Below are 20984 nucleotides of genomic sequence, written 5' to 3'. Positions count from 1 at the left end.
TCTCATTGGTCATTGCCCAGTTTTTTTTTCAGTATCAGACAGAAGGGACCTTGATTCCTCTCACCCACCCCTCCAAAACACCAATCGTTGAAATGATTTGACATCTCTGTCTCAGTTAGTCTACCTGCAGGGATGGAATCCACCCAAAGGGGCGGTGAGCCACCAACTCCAGGAACGTGAATGCCACCACCTGGATAAACCTTCAGAGGGTGAGCTAACGGGCAAGGTCCATGTGTCTTACTCCAGCCTGTTTGGTCGCGCATCATGCAGCTAGCACGGTCGACGCACTGACTTTCCCTGGCCCGGCTGACGCCAAGGAGAGAGGAGGAGGGGGGTGGTGGCGCCCACGCTCTGGGCAGAGCTCTGGCCCTATGGTCAGTTCAGAATATACTATTCGTGTCTCCCCGGAGCCGCCGCCCATTTTCCTCAAACTTCCCGTCCTCGGCCGTCATTGCAGGCCAGCCTCTCAGATGCCGGTGTTCCCATGCTGGGATTGGGGGGCTTGGGCCCAAGAACGGCGTCAGTTTCTGGCTAGCGGGCGGCAGATCCATATTGATTTGATCAGTACCTTTCGAGGTGGAGGGAGGGAGAGGGGCGCAGGCGCTATCATCCCTCCCCATTCCATGAATACGTAGTAGTGACTCCGTGGCCCGTCCGGATGAGACACTAGTCCCTAATTCTTCAACCTGTTCCAAGATGGAGACGACGCAGATCGGGTGTCGAAAACCGTCGAAGTCAGGCCGAATCCCACGGCCATCCATCGATCAATAACGATCATGGTCGGTTATCGAATTGGTTGAAAGGAGACGAAAGACCCGCTTGGCTGCCTGCTGATCAGGACCTAGGGCTGGGATGAAAATTACCAGGTTCCGATGGAATTTCGAAATTTGGACTGAATTGTAAACGGGTATTGAAATGGGATAGGGTAACTTTGGGGATTGGGCTGGGCTCCGTCCAGTCCAGCTCTTGGGGGCTGCATGTATCATCCCACAGATCACGTGGTGGTCAGTGTCAGAGTTTGATGAAATGAAACAGACCGTATTCAAATTACACGGACTCGTACGGAACGGATCAGCGTGGTACCCGTTCCAAGGGGACAATAAATGAAATCAATGACTGGCTTGGCAATTCATTTGCTGCCTCTGTGGCCCCGGTGGAGCCATGAGTTGGAGATGTTTGCCAACGCATGCCTGTCTTCGGAAGGTGGAAAGGTCAACATTCCCACCTTGATTTCCATGATGGATTCGATACCCGCTGGTCACTATTATTATCAACCTCTCCAACTGATACCAGCCGAGAGAAAAGAGTGGAACAGCATCGCATCGCATCGCATTTCCACCTCAGTCCTTACCTGAGGGCACACCATGCTGGTTGACAGCAGATGGTTACACGTCCCATCGTCGTCAACCTTTGCATGCCCCCCGATCCACGATCTTCCCCGGTTCTGCCTCATTCAACACCTGCCGATCCACTTATCCTGCAGTGGTTAGCTCGGTATCATGCAGGAAGGTATTATTATCTGGCTGGCCCTTGCCAGGTCCGACGGCTGTACGGAGTCTACGGACCACCATACCAGTCCACCGGCGGTAGTGACCGTACGGGGTCGGACATGTATTCCCACCACATTGGAGGGACCAGGTCCATGTCGAAGCATCTCAAAGCTGGGATCGGCCGTCAGCCACTCTGTACGAGATCAGAAATGGTTCCAAAAAGAGACTTGCCCTGAAACAGGACTAGTGGAAATTTTCCAACGTCACAGTGGCTCCACCCGAAATGACGATGATTGGGACAAGGAAAAGTGGCTGCAGGAGATCCACTTTCCAGACCGATGAAGAAAGGCGATTGGAGATCAGGAGTAATGACTCGCCACCAAGCAAGCCAAGAACAGAACTCTTGTTGGTGGTTTGAACTGCCCTAAAACTTGTGCGTGACCTGATTACCATACTAGTGCCGAGTCTCGGAACCTTGGGTTGACCCTTTGGTGATGATTGATAGGGTAACATTACCAATTCTTACTCTATAAGTCAAGTAGAAATTGAAAAACTTACTGAAAAAAGGAGGGAGTGTTCTGTGTATGGTAATCCATGGTATGGACATTCTTTTTTAATGTTTTTTTTTTCCCTTTTTCTTGGATTGTTATTATCAATTTATGCTCCGCCCCAGTCAAATAACCGTGTCTGCACCAAAAAAAGCCCCTCTCGCTCACTTGCCTCCCCCGTTCACTCTTCCTATTTTTCACCTCTCCTTGTCCCGCCAAAGCCGCCCCATCCCATCTTATCCCATTCCACATCCCACACAACATTTCGCATTCTTCTTCTTCCCTTTCGTCCTCCATTTTCTTCTCCCCCCATCTACTTTGTTCGATATTATTTTTTATCTCGTATTTATCTTTCTCGCATTCTTTGTTTGGACGTGATTGATTTGGATCTTCCATCCTGTTGATTCTTGTTTTTCAAAGTCCTTTGCCTCCTTGTTCTCGGGATCCCCCAGCGAGCTGGTCCGAGTTCGTTCTTTTCGATCTATCCATCAATCACAACTACAACGACAACCACCAATACCCTTCACCATGTCTGCTTTCTTCTATGGCCAGCAGCATCAGCAACATCCGCACCATGGCGCCGCCACTCACGCTCATCCGAACGTCCACGGCCACGGCCACCTAGGGGGTCGTTCCCGACGGGCCCCCAAGATGGCCCCCCAGAATGCCCAGCGTCAGTTTCGTGGTGTCAAGAGCATGAGAGAGCTTGCTGAGGCCCCTGCGGTGACGGCCTTCCGTGCGAGATTCGAAGCCGGTCGGTCTTTTGATCTGGATGATGACCTGGAGTTCTGTCCGGGTCTCCTGACTGAGGACGATGTACGTTGCCCACTCACTTTTGAAAAGAGATCCCGAACCCTTCGACTCGTAGATCCTCCCGTGCCAGACGCTTAACCCAAACTCAATATCTTCCTCGCTAATATGAACACCGCTCAGCTCCACTCCATTCACTCGGCGTCTTCCGATCGATCGTCGCTTTCCAGTGGTTCCCCCGACACCTCGCCTCTCCAGCATCAGATTCAGCCCGTTCAGCAGGTCACCCCTTCGATCTCCCTGTCGCCTGCGTCCAACAACGCCTATGTCCATGCTGCGGTCGGGAATCTCGGTCACGCCGGCTTCCAACAGCCTTCTGCTGCAGCTCGCACCCGCAAGGTCATCCCCATCGTTAACCCCCAAACCGGGATGACCTTGACTAGCCCGCCGACGTCCATGTCCCCGGCTGCCCTGCAGAATGTGCACCGCCGGTGGTAATGACCACCTACGGCCAGTTGCCATTCCATCGGCAGGTTTTCCGCTCATGGCAGCGTTCGCCATTTCGTCCATTTTCTACATCATCGGGCTTCCTAACCGCGGGTCATAATCATCCTTCGCTCTACTTCCTTCTCCTTTTGTTCTTTCGACTTATCGACTTACTTTTGACGACCATCGCATCCTCTTTTATTACGACTGACAACCCTTTCTTCTTGACGAATCGCCAAATGTCGGATCATTCAGTGATATTCTGTATATAACTACCTTCACCGATGACGACCTTTAGCACTTACATCTAGAGTGATGCTTTCGACTTCCTGCGAGCGACGGCGCCTGCTACTTCGATTTTTGCATTCTTCCACCTGTTCAACGATACCTCTCTCCTTGTTGTCTTTCGGTTAGGGAAAATCCATATCTTTCTGCCCTCGTGGATTGGTCACGATGATGTATAGAAAGCGCGGCGACTTGCCATCGGTGTGCGCATCTATTGTTCGGAGTTGCTTTTTTTTGGTGTGTTTGGACGACTGGCCGATGACTCGGCAGTTTTCTCTTTTTCGGATCTTTTGGGGTTAATCTTATGGGTGGGACGGGTTTTTCACGGTTTTAGGGATCTAGAAAGGTGGAAACGATATACGTGTGCATTGTTTGGGTATGTTGAATTCGGAGTGTTTGTTCTTTTATTCCTCTCGTTTTCTTCTTTTTTCCTTTGACTTCTATTCGCATCTGTTTCTTTAAATACCTTTTGTTTTCATTTCGTTCTTGTACATGGATTGAGGCTGGGTGGACATTCGATTCTCGGCAGGACAACAGCCTGTTGTGAAAGAAGAAGAAAAGGAAAAGTCCATGGATTGGATGTGGAGTTTTGCAGGGTCTGTTACCTGTTGGTTCTATTCTCTTGACTTCCGCGTTGATTCGATCGGATGTTCATATTTGTTTTGGGGACTCCCGGCGAGTGTTGATGCCGTGTATGATTTGATTATCTTTGTGATCTCTCTTTACCCTGTCTCTTTTGTCTGTATGGCTAGTCCTTTTACTCGAGCTTAATCGATGTCAACCTCATTCCACTATCTATCACATTCCATTTCATCCATTATCGATGTCCCAATACATAGTAATAGTAACTGGATAGGCCCAGGTAAATCATACGGCATCATAACAGAATAGTCGTTATACAGCATACCGAACATAACACCCCTTACTGACACCAATACGTATGCAAACCCAACACCAAGACTCAAGTCAGCAAGCAACCTTAAGTTCTGAATAAATGCAAACCTATCGCAAGGCACAGCACGCATCATGCCGAAGAAGCACAAGCATGAGGAAGTACAAGCACCCACCAGACCATCCTTATAACACGCAATCCGCTCGAAAACCAAGTTCACCCGTATATGATGTCATACCCGGTGCGTCCTCATCCGGTCATCTCCCTCTTCCCTTTCCCTCCCATCCGACCATTACTGACCCTTTTCATAAGTAACTATCCTCGAGATATAGGTTTCTATAAATTTGTTAAGTAGATGATCTCCTCTCACAGCACCCCATCCATCCATCCATTGAACTCCAGGGTAATGGTGAGCCAAGAAAGCGGCGAAAACCAACCTATGACGTCACGTCGACGTGGGCGAGCGGAGCGTCACTGTCTGGGTTTCTATCAACGAGGTCCGGGAAATCAGCTCAATGTGGTTGGGCCATGGGGTCTGGATTGCTGGGTCGAAGTTGTAATATAGTATTACCGAGGGTTTGAAGGATGGAGTTTAAATAGATGGTTGCTTCCCTGTAGTTTTTGTTGCTCCTTAACATCTTTCAACTATCGACGTCATTAAGTTACGACCTTTTACCTACTTATTACTTCCTGGTTATATATCTGGTGAGTTACTCGACCACCCACCACAAACACACACACACACATACCCAGTCAATTGAAACAATCAATCTAACCAACCCAGCACTTCCCTACCAATTCACAACTACCAATCCTATACAAACAATAAAATGTCCTTCCTCGCACCTACCGTCCGCGCATCTCTCCGCGCCCTCCGCCCCCAGCAAGGCTACGCCGTCCTCTCCTCCCCGCTGCACACAACCGCTGCTCGACCGGGCTTGAAAGAATCAGATCACAGTTAGTACCTTCCCTATCTATCTACCTCCAATTCCTCCATATCCCCCCTCCCCCCAATCAAAATTCTCAAATTAACAAGTTCTTTTTCAAAATAATTACAGACCGCGACAACCTCGACATCCACTACGAAGAAGAGAAAGAGGAAGGCCTCCAGCGCAAGAGAGAAGGAAAGGGGAAGTGGAAGGGTGAGCTGGCTAGTAACAGTGAGGCGTCGGTATGTTCATCTTTTTCCATCTTGAAAGGAAATAGAAGGGTTAGGACAAGCTAACGGATGATATCCACAGATCAAAGCAGACCGGGGCGATCTCGACTCAGAAGACATCACGACGTTGCAGGAGAAGACGAAGAAGGAGCTGCATAGTACTAAGGAGCAGAAGTAAAAGTGATTGTTAATGTTTCATTAATTCTTTTGCTCTCTTTTCTGTCTTTTTGGGTTTGCTCATTTTTTGTAAAATCGGGTTGTATATGATGGTGCTCTTTTTATTGGCTATTGGGTCTGTTCTTATTGATGATGCCCTGTATTCTACTTTGAAATTTTACTTCGATATAAATGATTATGATCCGGTGTAGGTAAAGATGGTAATATAATCTGTATAGATAATGGACAAATGTAGACTGTGCTGGAACAGCCGATCCCAACGCCGTACATCCTACGCCTAATTAACAGCGGCTTCGTCACAGGTGAAACAACGCCACGCGCCCCGAATTAAAAAATAAACCCCAACTCGTGAAAACATGGCAGAGTAAAGATCACTTCAACAAAACAATCAGAATAACCAGAACAATGATGAGTCCAATGATCGTCATCATACTCCAATTATCGCCAGCACTTCGCCGGATCTTGTCGAGTCGCCGCCGCGCCCCGTCCAGCCGGCCCTGGTGTCTGTCGACGTGGCCATCCACATCATCCAGCAGCGCAACGTGGCCCTCGAGCTCGTCCCCGATCTGGATGCTGAGCTGGTGCTGCCGCCCGATGGACTCGCCCAGGCGATCCAGCTGCTCGTCCTGGTCGCGCATCGTCTGCTCGTGGTGATCGTACACCTGCTGGTTGTCCATGTCAGAGGTATCCGCGCCGTGCGGCGACGGCGAGTCGCGATACGGCTGGAACAGGTTGTTGCGCCGGTTAATCTCTTCCTCCTCCGCGGCAGCCGAGTCCATGAATCGCACCGACTTGCCCGGTGGGTGCTGTGGGACGGGCTGTTTAAGGTCGGGAGACGAGCTCTGGACGAACTCCGACGGGTGTAGGTGGTCGTCGTCGCCGGTCGCGTTGCCGGGCGTCGAGTGCGCCGGCGACGACGATGACGACGCACCACCGTGGAACTGAGATGACAGATCGCGGAACTGCGACTGCAGGTGTGAAAGCTGGTCTTTCAGGTCGGCGGCCGCTTCTTCGTCATTGGCGGCTTTCAGCCGGGCCTGTTCTGCCTCCACGCTTTCGATCCCTTCCCGCATTGACTCTAGGGAGCGCGAGATCTCTCCATCTTGACTGTTGGGTTCGAGGCTCAGTGAGATCGCCCGTTGTCGCTCTAGTAGTGAGAGCTTGATGTGATCCGCGAGGAGGAATAATTGCGATGGATTGGTCATGGTCGAATGATCGGATGGAATGTGGGAGATCTTGAGATGGGGTTCAATAGCGAACGGAGGAGTTACACGGTTTCAGGCGAAGACGAACGAGAAGAGAAAGCTGATGGGAGGGGGTGGTTGTTGGCGCTAACGAAGGAGGCGATGCGGAGAACGGCTCACACCGTCGACCCGCTCGAACCGGATAGGTTGGTACAGAAGAACAAAGAGGGAGGGAGTCTAACGACGAGTCATTTGAGTAGAGGGATAGTACTCAGTGGGGAGGATGCAGGGAAGATGATAATAACTGGAGAGAACGAAGATCATTGATAAGGTGACCTTCCCAGTGGTCTGTTAAGGTAGCATTGGGGCCACTTGACTATGCAGGACTGACCGCCTTGCTGGATTGATCTGCCGCTTTCCGCCTCAGGATCCGATCATTTCCATCTGATTGACGGATTGTCTTTCCCCCCGCAATCTTCCTTCTTTCCGACCCCCTCAACTCACCCTTCGCTTCTCCAGTCCACTTCAGTCTTCCTCTTTCTCTTTGTCTTGGTTCTTTGCTAGAGTGCCCTCATCCGCCATTATCCGACCCCCTTTGCTCTATTCCCTCCCTGTACCGCTCATGGGCTGTCCCTCGGAGCGTTCCTCTCATTCTTGCTCTCTTTCGGCAACTCATCGGGCGACCCGCTTTTCCGTTATCGCGCCTTCTCTTCGGTTCATGGTCGAGAGGGGTTCGGAAGTCCTCATGCCATAAGTCGATTCGATTCGAACAGGAGATTGGAAGATCGTCTGAAATCTCGAAGAATCTCTCGCCATGGATCCGCCGAATGACAACGAAGTGGTCGACCTCCGATCTCTCGACTACGTCTCCCGCTATGATGACCACCTCATGTGTGCGATCTGCCATTGCCCTTTTATCCGTCCAATCCGACTACAGTGCGATCATGTCTTCTGCCAGAAGTGTCTGAACACCGCCATCACCAGTTTTGGGGGCATTCGCGACGATTTCACCTGTCCCTCCTGCCGAACTCCCACTAAAGGCGTCTACCTCAATGTCCCCCGATTATTGATCAACATGTGTGACGATATCCGTGTCAAGTGTCCTTGTGCGGCGGAGGGGTGCGAGGAAGTCATGCCGCGTGGCCATGTCCAGTCTCACGTTGATAAATACTGTAACTATAGGCTGGTGGACTGTCCCAATGACCAATGTAACCAGAAGACCCGCAAGATGGATTTACATCCCGAAAAGTGTATGCATGCGCTCCATACATGTCAACACTGTGGGGAGGATATCATGGAGAAGGACTACGAGGTATGCCATGTCCCTCCCGATTCTGACTTGATACATCCTGACGATCCATGCCACACAGGAACACGTACAAGAGTCATGCCCTAGTTTAGAAACAACGTGTCCGGACTGCCAGACGACCGTATTACAGCAGGAATTCCAGGAGCACGTGAAAGCCTGTCCCGAGATGATCCACCCGTGTGCAGCATCGAGATTTGGTTGTCCTGTCAAGGTCACACGGGCCGAACTGGCGGCGCACGAGCAGGGCTGTCCCCTCGTGATGATGGGACCTTATCTCGACGCCCAGAACTCTCGACTAGGTTCCCTTGAATCGACCGTCCGCCACCTCCAGCAGCGTAATGAGATCTACGAAGATGGGCTATCCAACATTCGATCGACGTTGTTCGAGTCGTCCCGGGGAATCCCCGAGCGGGACCCGAATTTGCCACAGGACTCGCTCAACGAGGGCAGGCTATCAGGCGCCCCGGAACAACCGGAAAACGATCAGTGGATAGACCTTCCCAATGTTTATTCCACCAATGCCAACACGTACCTCCTCTCGCTTCACGAATCTCTGCGGGAAGAGGTGGGACAACTGTCCCACGCCATTACCGACCTCGACGCCCGCGCCAGCATGGCAATCATGAACGAATGCCTTCGCATCAAGGAAGATATGGCTCACACAAATGCGGCCGTCAGCAGCATTCGCATGCAAGTGCAGTGGCTTATGAACCCTCGTCTGCACCAAGCCCAGCGGATGGCCGGTGCACGCAACAATAACAATAATGGTAACGGCAACGCCAACGACGGTGACGACACGGCGACCGCCGGCCCCAGCAACGCAGTGGGGCCGTCTCCGGGGCTGCTTCGGCCGCGGAGACTCAGTGATGGCGGCCGCGAGGGGACCAAACTCTAGACGGCGGCACATCGATGTGCAGGGCACGGCTGGTTCGACCTACGAATGATGACCACACTATGATAATAATTTACTGTTACAATAGAGATGTCCAAGGCTGGCCCGTGAGACTTTCCGGCCTTTTTCCCTTTATCTTGCTTTCTGAATCCTTGTGCAGTGTACCGTTAGTATAATGCATTTGTTTCTGGCTGGATCATAATCAATATCCATGAAACGACTGGTGTATATCAAGCAAGCTTGACTTCACTTTACTGAACTTCTTGTTTACTTACCCTCTGGCAGCTATATGTGTACACACTCTGCTTCACTGCAACCCTATTCTGTCGTATCATCTAGTAATCATACCTTGTCCACCTATCCATCAGTCAGATCGTACTTGAGTCCAATTGGCGTCGGGGAAGAGATATTTTGGACAGGATCCACTAGTGATTTACTGACGGTTTTTGTCACTTCAAGCGCTGACACCCTTGTTTGCAGTCCATCCACCCTGACGACACCAACATGTCTCGTCCAAAATTACCCAGTCGACTATGATGTGTATCACGTGGTATCCCGCATAAAATCAAATCGGCAATGTGCGAATATTCTGGTAATGTAGACCGACCTGGTCGCTCCTTCCCAAAAGGTCAACATGAAGCGAAGTATCGATGAAAGCTCCTCAACCCATGAGCTCGACAAACAAGCTAAATTGACCCACAGTCCTTCTTCTCTCACTCGCCTTCCTTTAACAGAGGAATATTTAGCACAGCTTAATATGGCAACAGGGTCTAACACCACGTTTCTTCCTCCCTCAGTAGCATCCGTATCCCGATCTCGATCCTCTGGTCCGGAGGAGCCGAGTGACTCCGCCTACCGCACTCGAACGCTTTTCCGTGCCGGGATTCTTGTGGATGTGGATGTGCCTGAAGAAGTACAACATCAAATCAATACCGTCCTTGGGACGCCCCCCGCGAATGCGTCCACCCTTGAACATTTAGCGTCAAAGCTCCAACGCGAGTCTATGGAGCTGACGGCGGTACAAGCTGGGGCGTCTGAATGGATGAGTCTTCTGCACGAGATCCTGAAAGACCTGAAATCCACAATGTTGATGGTCGTGCGAAATAGAGGTATAATATACCAGTAGGTCTAATGTTCCGGGCGCTGACACGGTATCTTCTAATAGAATGGCGACCCGACATTAAACCTCGAGTCCATCAGCCGCCAGTGTCCCGATCTTCAGTTCCCCGAAAGCGGCTATGCGATCAAACCGGAGCTCAAGGGCCGGAGAATCCCGGAAGCAATGTAGCCTCAGAGCATGCTTCTTTCGATCAGTCGGCACCACCCACAGATAGACTGGGTTCGATTGGGCCAGGGACAGCAACCCTATCGGTGCAATCTGAGCCAATGCTGGTTACTCCATTCAAGTTGAAGGATCCTCGTCCCGACATATCAGTGGGGATCTCAGATCAAAGGCTTGCAATTGCATTACAGTCCCGAAAGGTCAGAAATGGCAAATACCTGTTGGATGACCTTCAGGAGAAGCGCGAGCTTATCAGCGATCCCGGGTTGATCCCACTCAATTTACGCTTTCCGTTCTTCCTTGTCGAAGCAAAATCCGGTGCAACGGGCGGTAATCTCTACCAAGCACAGAATCAGGCAGCAGTAGGTGGTGCTTCGGCGATAGAGGTTCTCAAGGCGTTTTACCAAAAGTCTGAAGGGCGAAGACTATCAAATACGGCCTCCCCAGCTGTCGCAGGAACTATGTGCCAGCTGCTGACCTTCTCTGCAACCACCGAGGGGCCTATCTGCGAGCTCTGGGCTCACTTTTGGGATGAGGCCAACGACAGTCATTACATGGCCAACATTGACACATGGCGGACGACACGTCGTGATAAAGCATTCGATTTCGTTTCCAAGATCTCCACTATATTGAACTGGGGCTCGACGACATTTCATAACACAGTGGTTGAACATCTGACTCTGTTTGGTTTTGATGGGGCCAGCACCTCGGCTTGATACCCATGTTCGCCTTGGTGAGGGTCGTAGAATTCTTTTTTCTTGTCGGTGTCGCTTTCACTTTCTTTTTAATAGACTATTTCCTACCTTTAGATAGCAGGCCAAGTCGGTAAAGCAAACAAACATTGCCCCATACTGCTCCATACTGACTATGCCGCCAACTTCGCTAATTGCCATCAATGAACCAACGTGACGTAGCAGGCCGCCAAGCCCACCAGCCCCCTACAACTTTTTATGACCTGCATTTACGCTCTATTTGTGAGGTTTTTTTATTTCGGGGTAGAAACGACTAAAAAACGCGAGTCTATAACATTGGTTATGTAGTGGACACATATGGAATAGATAGAACGATTCTGCTGGGATGTGAAATTCTGGTTGATGGAAAACTTAAACAGTATGACAACCACCCACACATAATAATAATACACCTTATTCCACTTCACCGATTGCAGTGCCATATTTGCAAAATATCATATATTCTCTTTTGATGAGTAGTGCGATTTATTGTTAAGAGGGAAGGAGAAAGAAAAAAAAAAAAGATCAAGCCCAACGCGGGGGTCGAACCCGCAACCTTGAGATTAAGAGTCTCACGCTCTGCCGATTGAGCTAGCCAGGCAGTACTTGATGGAGGGTGATTCTTCTTAAGGATATATATAGACAAATTGAACCGCTTGAAGGAAGACAGGAAAGAAATATTAGTATCTGGTTACCGTTGGTACACATGTATGATATAGTGTACATAGTCTATAGTGTATATGATGATTTATAAATTTAAGACCAATTAAGCAGTAAATCTTAGTGTGCATGATCATCGTATAAAGTAGAGTGTGGTGACTATTGTATCACCCAGGTCCTAATCCGCTATCTATATATTTATTCTTGCCAAATGATTGTAGGCAACCAACTACCAGCAAGGATCTCTATGTAGCCAACAAACATTACATTCTCCCACATCTCGTCTGCCCCGACACCCCAAGCTCTCATACATGCTGCCTAGCAACAATATTCACCAAGCAAATCAACACTGGTTCGTTAAAATCGCTTGCGTTAGGTCCGTCTGTGCCTATTATCCAGAGCCCTAACTTTTGGTGCATTGACCCGCAGAAGCACAAAGCGAAAGCTACGAAAGGGCCCAAAGAACCCTCTGACATCGATTCGGCCTCAACTATCCGCCCCCATGCTCAGATGCCCCAGATGAAGACATCCTCGCTCAAGACTTATCTTGACGAGCTAAAGAGACCAACGGCGATGACGAATGCAAAGCCTGGTTAAGTAGAGCTTTTGACTCGAAGGTTGAACTGGCTGCCTTCGTCGCTGTGCGGCGGGAAGGAGGGGGAACTGGAAACTATGTTGGCATTCGTAAGGGCCCCTTCAACATGCGCTTCCGCTTCAGCTTCGACGATGGACGGCCGGATATCATCATTCGGTTTCCGAAGCCCGGACACACGGCGACCGCTTACAGGGACGAAAAAGTCATGAATGAGGTTGAGATCATGGATAACCTCCGCCAACACACCAATATCCCTATCCCTCGTGTTCACAGCTGGGGCCGAACTGCCGAGAGTCCACAACACCTTGGTCCATTTATCATCATGGATTATGTCGACGGTACGCTTTTATCGACCATCTTGAAACAACCCGATCAAGAAGACATGATTCTGAACCCGAACATCGACAGCACAACACTATACAGGATGTTTGATCAAATCGCCTATTATCTGTTCCAGCTTTCTCAACCGACATTTACTGGTATCGGGGCCATCTCGAAGGGCGGTGCTTCATGTGGTACATGACACTTTGCCAGAAGACTCCTAACGTACAACATGAACGAGTTAGCCACTGTCGCTGGTTACCCTGTTCAACAATTTCCAACCGCGTCGTTTGACCACGCAAGCGATTATCTGAGGTCGGTGGCAAACGAGCACCTGACCCATCTTTGGGCCCAGCGCAATCTTGCCGATGATGCTGAAATTGCTCAGCAGCGGTACATTGCCCGTCACCGGCCCGCGCAGCTGATTTCAAAGTACTACCCCGAGGATTGCGGGCTATCTATACCCTTCTGCGACGATATGCGACCCTCAAACATGCTTGTCGACCCAGAAACACTCCAGATCACTCCCGTTCTGGATTTCGAGTTCACGAATTCCATGCCAGCGGAATTCACGTATGACCCGCCTTGGTGGATGCTGCTCTCTGGGACGGAAGTGTGGCTTGAGCGCTGCGCGATGGATAAATTTGTGACTCTTTGCGAGTCTCGAATGGTGCAGTTCTTGCGAGCGTTAGAGCGAGTGGAAATTAAAAGGGCATCAGAGATCAAACAACCTCGTAGTGGACCGTTTCTCTCTACTAAGATGCGCGATTCACGGAGAACTAGGAGATTTTGGTTTGATTATGTGCGAGAAAAAGCTTCGACGTAGACACCATCTACTGGGCTGCATTGCATAATGGCGATGCCGGTGTGGGGGTTGAGTTGCTTGATGGTAAGGCGCGTGCAGAGGCGAAGCTATTTACGCAGACTAAGATGAAGCAGTTGAAGACATATAAGGAGGAGTGTACTGCTCGCTTTTCATCGGAGACATAGAGGATGTTTGAAAGGAATGGTATACCACTCGGCTACATAAGATACCATCCCTATCACCGCGAGTAGTTCGTTCTGCCACTGTGCCCTAGTACAGCACCCGGATGCCTTCTCTTCCTTTTCTACTAGGTGCGTAACAAACACAAGGCCCTGATAATGCCTTGATAGTCGACAGAAGGGTTAATCTAGGGGGTACCCGATTTGAGAGTGAAAATCCTAGTGTCTATCGCTATCTCTCCCCTTCGTCCCTTTCATTGTCATTTACCTCACGAGACAAGCCCCGGGCGCGATGTCGAACCCCTTCTTTACCACCTACTCCACGAAACTAGGTACTTTTTTGCGGAAGGGACTTGCGTCTGTCCCTATTATCCGCGAGCGTGTGGTGTGGTCCACAACATTTTTCAACGACAGCTGAAAATCTAGCACCCCTGTCGACCGAGGCGGCCTATATCTAAATGGGATGAGGGGTCAATCGGTGGCAAGTCCACATCCACCAGGGGGGCAATCACTCACGGGCAGCATTCATGGCGTTCGCCACTAACATGTTACAATAATTTAAGCTGCCAAGCATCCTGGGGTCACGATTTTTCATCGAGATCACTTCCACAGTCCGGAGTCGCCGATGAGATTGCCAAACCACGGAAGGCAATCCGACAGGACGTGGCACCATTAGGGATATCGCTAAGACTACTGCATGGGGCCTATCAACACAGGCGGCGTAGACCATGCAGCTCATGACGCGACTCGGGCGCGCCGCTAACAAGCTGCACGTCGTTCAGTGGATACCGTCATCTGTGAACAATCCGCCCTAACGGTCCGCCCGGATCCAACCAATATGCCTAGGCCCTGAAGACTTCCAGATTACGCGATCGGTCCACGCTAACATCACTCGAACTGGGGTAGATCTCCAGTGGACGGGACGGGACGAGAGCGGGGGCGCTGAAGCAATTGGAAAACCCAATCAATCACTTTCATATTTTGTTTGGCGAGCTTGAGCTAACAGACATGTCTCAAGTAGCTGCTTTATTGGACCTGGGGTCCGGTTGGGCTCGTTTATAGAATGAGTGCCTATGGCCGCAGCCCAGTCCAGACTCAAACTCAGCCAGCCACCCTGAGGGGTTGTTGTCCGGAAGACGACAAGATAGGGCATTTCTCGTCGATGATAGGTGAATGCAAGAGCACGAGATCTTGTACAAGGTGGGGAAAGTGAAATTAACCGCAGCAAGATATGCTTCGGGGCGTCCCGTTGATCTGCATGACTACGTAGACCCTCTGTAGAGGGTCAGAGTGTGGATACATTTTCCAATGAACAGGTCAATAACTGGCTCACACAGCCAATCTTACACAGCATCTGTGCGTCGGGCGACTGTGACGAGGCAATATAGTCATGCATGGACTGACGAAAGCAGCAGAGGAGGGAGAGGAAGTGCATTGTTGACTACTGATCATCATCATGCATATGCACTGCAACAATGCATGGCCGAATAGCTGAAATATCCATACACTATGCATGCCTGCGGAGAATCAAGATTCAAATTGAAATCACTGGGACAGGGACATCGATTGGTTACCTTCGCGCTGCAGTATGTGTCTACGCGTTCACCATTTCCCCCGTTTTCTCGAGGGAGAGTGGATGAGGCCCAGATAGCAACACGCCTGAAAAAGTGTTGCGGGAATATACACTTTCGAGGGAGGTCCAGTCTTTAGCCTGAATCAGTTCAATGGATGTCGATTCCCGGGTAGTTATATAAGGGGACATTGCCCATCCATTGACAAGTCCTGGACATCACTCAGATACTTCAATACAGCAAGAGCAAAACACTACCATGGATGCAACCTCCTCTTACCTTACGGCCCCACAGTATGGCTATGACTTTGTGCTATCGACCACACAGGCTAGCATCAATGCCAACCTTCTCCAATACCTCGACGAGTCCGATCAACCTGAGCAGTACATCTGTTACCTGGCCGATCCAACCACCGGCAATCCGGCGGAGCAGATCACTCTCGAAGATTTGATTGCCAAAAGTGGATTCAATCCTTTTGATATTCCGGATCAGACAGACACTACAGACGACGCCATTAAAGCATTGACTGCGCAACGATTTCTCGTTGGCATTCGGATCAGGATTGGCCTGCCACTGGATGTTGACTTCTCGAAGCTACCCCCGGTAGTCACACTGGGTGACGATGTGAAGCAGGTTCGCTTCAACATGCTATGCGCAGACTTTACCGTCATCCAGAACTCTCCATCCAACGGCTGGGGTGGGGGAGGGCGATGGGACGTCTGGAGTCAACCCGACGGCGACTTTTGGTCTGTCTCGACCAACGTGAACCTGAAGATTGCAGACCTGGACAACGAACTCGACACCCCGTACTTCCGGAAACACCCACAGGAAAAGCAAGCAATTCTGGATCAATTGAAGAATCTCTCGGGTAGCGCATTTAGTCTCCAGCAGCTGCTCTTTGACTTGGACAACGCCTCCCTGCAGAGCAACATCGGATTTGGCGGCATCGACCCGGCATCTAATGCCTACGTAATTCTCCAGAAAAGCTTCATCAACCTCTGGGCCGCGGCTGCAGCTGAAAAAGGACAGCCACTTGTCTCGGTTGTCGCTGTGAATCAGTCGACCGACCCAAGCCAGCTGCAGTTGACAGACTTTGAGCGTGCAATCAACCCACCTAGAGACAACAGTGGAAATGTCATCAGCTCGCCAACCCAGATCCAGGCTGATGCAAGCACCCTTGATCACCTCAGCGCTGTTAATCACAACACCTTGCCCCAGCCTTCCCCATTCCAGTGGAACTGGTTGCGGACTGACCAGGTCACGGACATTAGCGGTGTCGTCGCCATCAATCGGGGGACTTATGCCAATTTCCTCATGGAACAACTGGTCCCTGAGATCAGACAGACATGCCTCAAACCCGATGTCTATGTCTGGAATACATTTGGGGCGGGCCATTTCAAGATAGGCCTCAGCCCTGACAATAGTCCCCAAACAGCAAAAGTATCAGATTCTGGAAAAGACATCATACACATTGAATATTCCGCCGGCGATTATGACGATTCACACAAATGGTTAATGTTTTCTGGATGCAGCGTCACGTCTTCATACACCTGTGATGTGTCCGTGAACTCTGCTAGTGTCACTGTCAAGCAGCATCTGAAGATTTACACCTGGCTGAAATGGGATCAGACCGTTTCAGAGGCTAATGTGGTTGACAAGACTCTCACCGACGACTATGATTTGACTGTCACGCAAGATGGTGCTTTGAAGCTCGCTCACAGCGGGAATAAAACAGAAGACCACTCGCAGTCGGGCAGCCTGGACGGGTTTTCCAATTGGTTCGTTGATTTGAATAGTGTAATCGACGGTGTCAAAAGCTGGGCCAGCAACATCGTCACTATCTACGACAAGTCCATCGGCTTTGACAACTTACAGAGTTTTATCTTTCCCGGATCAAAAGTCTTCACCTACAAGAGTCCCGAGTTCTCCGAGCATGAGGACCTAGTGTGTCCAATCACCTATGTTGACACCAGTACCAGGCGTCTGGGTGCGAGAAATGGCAGGACACGCCCTCGTTCACAACAACTGCTGCAAGCCACAGCTTCAAGCGAGCCGTTTACTCTCACCGCGTCTACGGATCTAATCGAAAATTACCTCCAGGGTCGTTTCGTGTCGCCCACTGGCAAGTTCGAGGCGTTGCAGACCGCCGACGGCCATGGCCTTGTCTTTTCGACTGACAATGAAGGTGTCTTCCACGTCATTGAAGAGCAACTGCAAAGCACGGCTGGATGGACTGTAACCGACCTCTCGACATCTCTCATAGGAACACAATTTCCTGGGAAGACAGACGCCCAGGTGAGCACCTTCGATGTGGGCCAGAGTGTGGTGAACGGCAGTATTTCACTGGCAATGGCTGTTCGATCAGACAATACAGATACGCTCTTTGTGTCGCTGGGGAACTCCAACTCGAAGACAGATTGGATCCAGAATCCCAGCTGGACTCGGGTCCCATTCGACGCGGCAGGAAGCTCTTCCACCAGTACCACCATCCGGAGCATTTTCTTCGCCGAGGCCAGTGGCAGCAAAGACTATCTCATTGTGGACATTGACCGCTCTCCTACGTCTGCAACAAAAGAAATCGAGCGATACTATATCGACATGACAAAGGCCAATGGCCACTACTGGGTCAAGCACGACGTGCCAGTTGATATTTCCAGCGGAGACTATCAGAGCTGCATTGGGCGAGTCAAGAAGGGTCGTGTCGACGGAGTGTACACATCTGGTCAAATCGAAGGATCCCCCCAGTTGGTCTACGTACCCATCGTCAACGTTTACGGAGACACAGCTCCAGCTCCCCGGCGGTTACAGCTGCCGAGCGGCGCCGTGCCGTCTGCCATAGCATCCGCTCGAAACGGCCCTGATGCCGCAGCAGACCTGCGGACCACGACAGACCTCTACGTGACCAGCGAGTCAAAGCTGTACTGGTTTGCAGCCGACCAGCAGAAAGATGGTAGCTCCGGCACTCTGCTACTGGAGGACAATGTCTTCTCCCAAACGACGACCCTGATCACCACGACGCACGACGGCGTCACAACCATCTGGGGCAAGAACGGAAATAACCAAGTTTACTACCTCTCGTGCCCAACCAGCCAGATTGCGCTTCCGGGCTCGTGGAGCGTTCCAGTTCCCCTTCTCACCGGCATCGAACACCTTTCCGCGTATGTCAACCGCGTTGATGGCGGCAAGACGGTGTTTGCATCGGGCGGGAACGATCTCTTCAAGATCGAACAAGCCAGTCTCACAGGCTCGAAATTGTGGAAGCCCCAGAAGATCTATCTTGCCGCACACCCGGAACAGAAGGCGATTCCCTTCAAGTCGTATACCTCCACGCTCCAGGTGACCGATGAGAACGACCTTCCGGCCGACAAGGCCACGGTGAGCATCACCACAACCGCCCGTACGCCGGTCTTCATCAACGGTCTTTACTACGTGTTGAGCCAGACACCTGTCCAAATCGTGACGGATAGGACCGGGTCAGTGACTGTGGTGGAGGCAACGGAGGACATCAATGCCACGATACTCACGGTGACTTGCAATGGGGGATCTCCGCAAGAAGTCAACCCAATGAACAAATCATTTGACAAACTGACTGCTCTCACCTCGGAAGACGCCCTTCGTGGCGCAACCGTGCCGGAGACTATCACAGCCGGCGGAGTGGTGGGCTCCGTGCCGTCTGTTCCTATTGTGGATTCGTCGGCCAGCTCTGATGATCTCCAGGGAGTCGCGGCAGGATTGGATCATCTGCGAGATGCTTATACCGAAGCGCAGTCGCAGCCGGGCTCATCCCTCGATGGCTTTAACAAGGGTGTTATCCCCGCCACTCTCTACTACTCATCTGGCTCTGCAAGGGGTCTGGGCGATGCAATCGCAATCGCGGCCGGAGACATATTCCAGTGGCTGAAGTCTGGAGTTGAGCACGTTATCGACATCATCAAAGACGCTGCAACTGATACCTGGCATTTCATAGCGAGGATCGCCGGCAAAGTCTACAGCGCACTCCTCGATACCGTGGAGGCCGTGATTGGCGCTATTGAATGGGTTTTCAACGCGATCAAAACGGCCATCGAAGACCTGATTCGTTTTATCCAGTTCCTGTTCGAATGGGACGATATCAGCCGCACCAAGCATGCCATGGCGAACATTGCTCGGTTGTATGTGCAAGCGCAGGTGGAGGCCATTCCGGAGGCAAAACAGTCATTCGACTCGGGGATCACCAGTCTCAAGGAGACTCTGGCAACCTGGGCAGCCACGGATTATTCCGCCCTTGGTGACGCGGCGTCGAAGCCCGCTTCCTCGAGTGCCTCCAATCCATCCAAGGGCCAAACGTCTGGTTCCCAGCTACTGGCGCACCACTTCCGCAATAACGCCGAGAACCTGACGATCCAGGGTGACACGCATGCCCTGAAAGGCGTCGAGGATGGTGCGCAGGAGATCATCGATGTGCTTCTCGCATCCCTGTCCAAGGAGGAGACCGTCCTATCAGAAACCTACACCCAACTCAAGGACCTCGCCAAGAAGTTCAGCGACATGAGCGTCGAAGACGTGCTCAAGCAGCTCCTCCTGATCCTGGGCGACGCCGTCCTCGACAGCACCCAGGTCGTGGTAGACGCCCTCATGGACGTCCTGCACAGCCTCGCAGAGTCAGCCATCGCCCTCCTCGACACCAACATCCACATCCCCGTGATCTCAGATATCCTCAACGCAATCGGCGTCCCCGACATCTCCTTCCTCGACCTCTTCATGTGGATCGCCGCCGTGGGCTTCACCCTCGTATACAAGATCGCCAAAGGCGAGGCCCCATTCCCCGACAACAACGATACCCAGCGAATCACCTCAGCGACATCCTGGCCCGAGCTCTCCTCCCTCTTCTCCCAGTCCGCCGAACTCGCCTACACCACCAAGAACGAGAGCGACACAATCCACCCAACAAGCATCCTCCCCCCGAGCGCGCAAGACCCCGTCTTCATCGGCGGCCACGCCACAGCAGGCTTCATCGTCCTCATGGGCGACTTCCTCAACGTCTTCGAAGCCGAAGCCCTAACCGGCGACAACGTCTTCTCCATATCCGCCGCGGTAGCAGGAATCCTCGCCGCCGCCTTCCAAGGCAGCACCGACTTCCTGGTCCCCAAATACCCCGTCGCCAACCCCGCCGTGAAAGCCGTCAGCTACGCAACGCTGACCAGCACCATCGCAGCGAAGCTCATCTTCTCGGGCCCAGGCCAGAAGCTCTTCGCGGCCAACTGCAAGTGGTTCGCGGTCGCCGACGGGCGCGCGACGGGCGCCATCGTGAACAGCATCCTCGTCATCCCCGCGCTGTGTGTGTCGGGCTGGCACTTCCACGAGCTGAGCCAGATGCCCGAGTCGGATCTGCGCTCCGCGGCTATCGTGGGCGAGGTGTCGAATATGACGTCGTATGTTTCGCGCATTGCGTATGCGACTGCTGTTAATGACTATGAGGAGACGACGAGGCAGGTCGCTATTGGGGTTATGGCTGTTAGCAATGTTGCGACGGCGGGGTTGCAGACTGCGGAGGCTTTTCTTTCGGGATAGTGAGGATGTTGCCTATGGCTTTGTTCTCGTACCCTGGGCCTTGTTTGTTGGTCGGTGAGCTAGAGGTATTGTCGTGAATGGGGGTGATCACGCCTGGTTTAGCCTCCTGTCATTCCTT

General features: G+C 51.5%; 7 protein-coding genes and 1 non-coding gene across 8 annotated transcripts; 6 read left to right on the top strand and 2 right to left on the bottom strand.

Moving 5' to 3' along the window:
* Window positions 1-2566: 2566 nt before the first annotated feature.
* Window positions 2567-3286, top strand: BDW47DRAFT_129177 (DUF4452 domain-containing protein; the record flags this gene model as incomplete). Its single annotated transcript, XM_024816954.1, has 2 exons — window positions 2567-2854; window positions 2972-3286. The coding sequence occupies 2 exons, from the start codon at window positions 2567-2569 to the stop codon at window positions 3284-3286; spliced, it is 603 nt and encodes a 200-aa protein (XP_024668286.1).
* A 1812-nt stretch (window positions 3287-5098) lies between these two features.
* On the top strand, window positions 5099-5962 carry BDW47DRAFT_112482 (uncharacterized protein). Its single transcript, XM_024814177.1, has 4 exons — window positions 5099-5156; window positions 5236-5408; window positions 5510-5622; window positions 5693-5962. Exons 2-4 carry the CDS (start codon window positions 5282-5284, stop codon window positions 5786-5788), a joined length of 336 nt encoding a protein of 111 aa, XP_024668285.1. The 5' UTR covers window positions 5099-5156; window positions 5236-5281; the 3' UTR covers window positions 5789-5962.
* An 18-nt stretch (window positions 5963-5980) lies between these two features.
* BDW47DRAFT_112480 (syntaxin family protein) lies at window positions 5981-7270 on the bottom strand. The gene has a single exon (XM_024814176.1). The coding sequence runs from the start codon at window positions 6990-6992 to the stop codon at window positions 6159-6161; it is 834 nt and encodes a 277-aa protein (XP_024668284.1). The 5' UTR covers window positions 6993-7270; the 3' UTR covers window positions 5981-6158.
* Window positions 7271-7441: 171 nt separating this feature from the next.
* On the top strand, window positions 7442-9299 carry BDW47DRAFT_79061 (putative TRAF-like signal transducer). Its single transcript, XM_024819870.1, has 2 exons — window positions 7442-8283; window positions 8342-9299. The coding sequence occupies exons 1-2, from the start codon at window positions 7786-7788 to the stop codon at window positions 9173-9175; spliced, it is 1332 nt and encodes a 443-aa protein (XP_024668283.1). The 5' UTR covers window positions 7442-7785; the 3' UTR covers window positions 9176-9299.
* A 507-nt stretch (window positions 9300-9806) lies between these two features.
* Window positions 9807-11170, top strand: BDW47DRAFT_120483 (uncharacterized protein; the record flags this gene model as incomplete). Its single annotated transcript, XM_024815492.1, has 3 exons — window positions 9807-9873; window positions 9940-10281; window positions 10338-11170. 3 exons carry the CDS (start codon window positions 9807-9809, stop codon window positions 11168-11170), a joined length of 1242 nt encoding a protein of 413 aa, XP_024668282.1.
* Window positions 11171-11713: 543 nt separating this feature from the next.
* Window positions 11714-11786, bottom strand: BDW47DRAFT_t145. Its single transcript has one exon. It is a non-coding gene; the product is annotated as a tRNA-Lys (tRNA).
* A 760-nt stretch (window positions 11787-12546) lies between these two features.
* BDW47DRAFT_129172 (phosphotransferase family protein) lies at window positions 12547-13751 on the top strand (the record flags this gene model as incomplete). Its single annotated transcript, XM_024816953.1, has 3 exons — window positions 12547-12943; window positions 13007-13448; window positions 13577-13751. The coding sequence occupies 3 exons, from the start codon at window positions 12547-12549 to the stop codon at window positions 13749-13751; spliced, it is 1014 nt and encodes a 337-aa protein (XP_024668281.1).
* Window positions 13752-16609: 2858 nt separating this feature from the next.
* BDW47DRAFT_112475 (uncharacterized protein) lies at window positions 16610-20936 on the top strand. Its single transcript, XM_024814175.1, has one exon. It carries the CDS (start codon window positions 16631-16633, stop codon window positions 20864-20866), a length of 4236 nt encoding a protein of 1411 aa, XP_024668280.1. The 5' UTR covers window positions 16610-16630; the 3' UTR covers window positions 20867-20936.
* Window positions 20937-20984: the final 48 nt, after the last annotated feature.

Source organism: Aspergillus candidus (assembly GCF_002847045.1).
Source record: "Aspergillus candidus strain CBS 102.13 unplaced genomic scaffold BDW47scaffold_66, whole genome shotgun sequence".
NCBI classification, from domain to species: domain Eukaryota; kingdom Fungi; phylum Ascomycota; class Eurotiomycetes; order Eurotiales; family Aspergillaceae; genus Aspergillus; species Aspergillus candidus.
This window is presented reverse-complemented; position numbering and strand designations above follow the sequence as displayed.

Excerpts from the sequence above, each read along its gene's own strand:
- BDW47DRAFT_112482 (XM_024814177.1), top strand. The coding sequence starts at position 5,282 with ATGTCCTTCCTCGCACCTACCGTCCGCGCATCTCTCCGCGCCCTCCGC. Across the intron at positions 5,409-5,509 it reads CTTGAAAGAATCAGATCACA|ACCGCGACAACCTCGACATC; the intron begins GTTAGTACCTTC and ends AAATAATTACAG. Across the intron at positions 5,623-5,692 it reads CTAGTAACAGTGAGGCGTCG|ATCAAAGCAGACCGGGGCGA; the intron begins GTATGTTCATCT and ends TGATATCCACAG.
- BDW47DRAFT_112480 (XM_024814176.1), bottom strand. The coding sequence starts at position 6,992 with ATGACCAATCCATCGCAATTATTCCTCCTCGCGGATCACATCAAGCTC.
- BDW47DRAFT_79061 (XM_024819870.1), top strand. The coding sequence starts at position 7,786 with ATGGATCCGCCGAATGACAACGAAGTGGTCGACCTCCGATCTCTCGAC. Across the intron at positions 8,284-8,341 it reads TCATGGAGAAGGACTACGAG|GAACACGTACAAGAGTCATG; the intron begins GTATGCCATGTC and ends CATGCCACACAG.
- BDW47DRAFT_112475 (XM_024814175.1), top strand. The coding sequence starts at position 16,631 with ATGGAACAACTGGTCCCTGAGATCAGACAGACATGCCTCAAACCCGAT.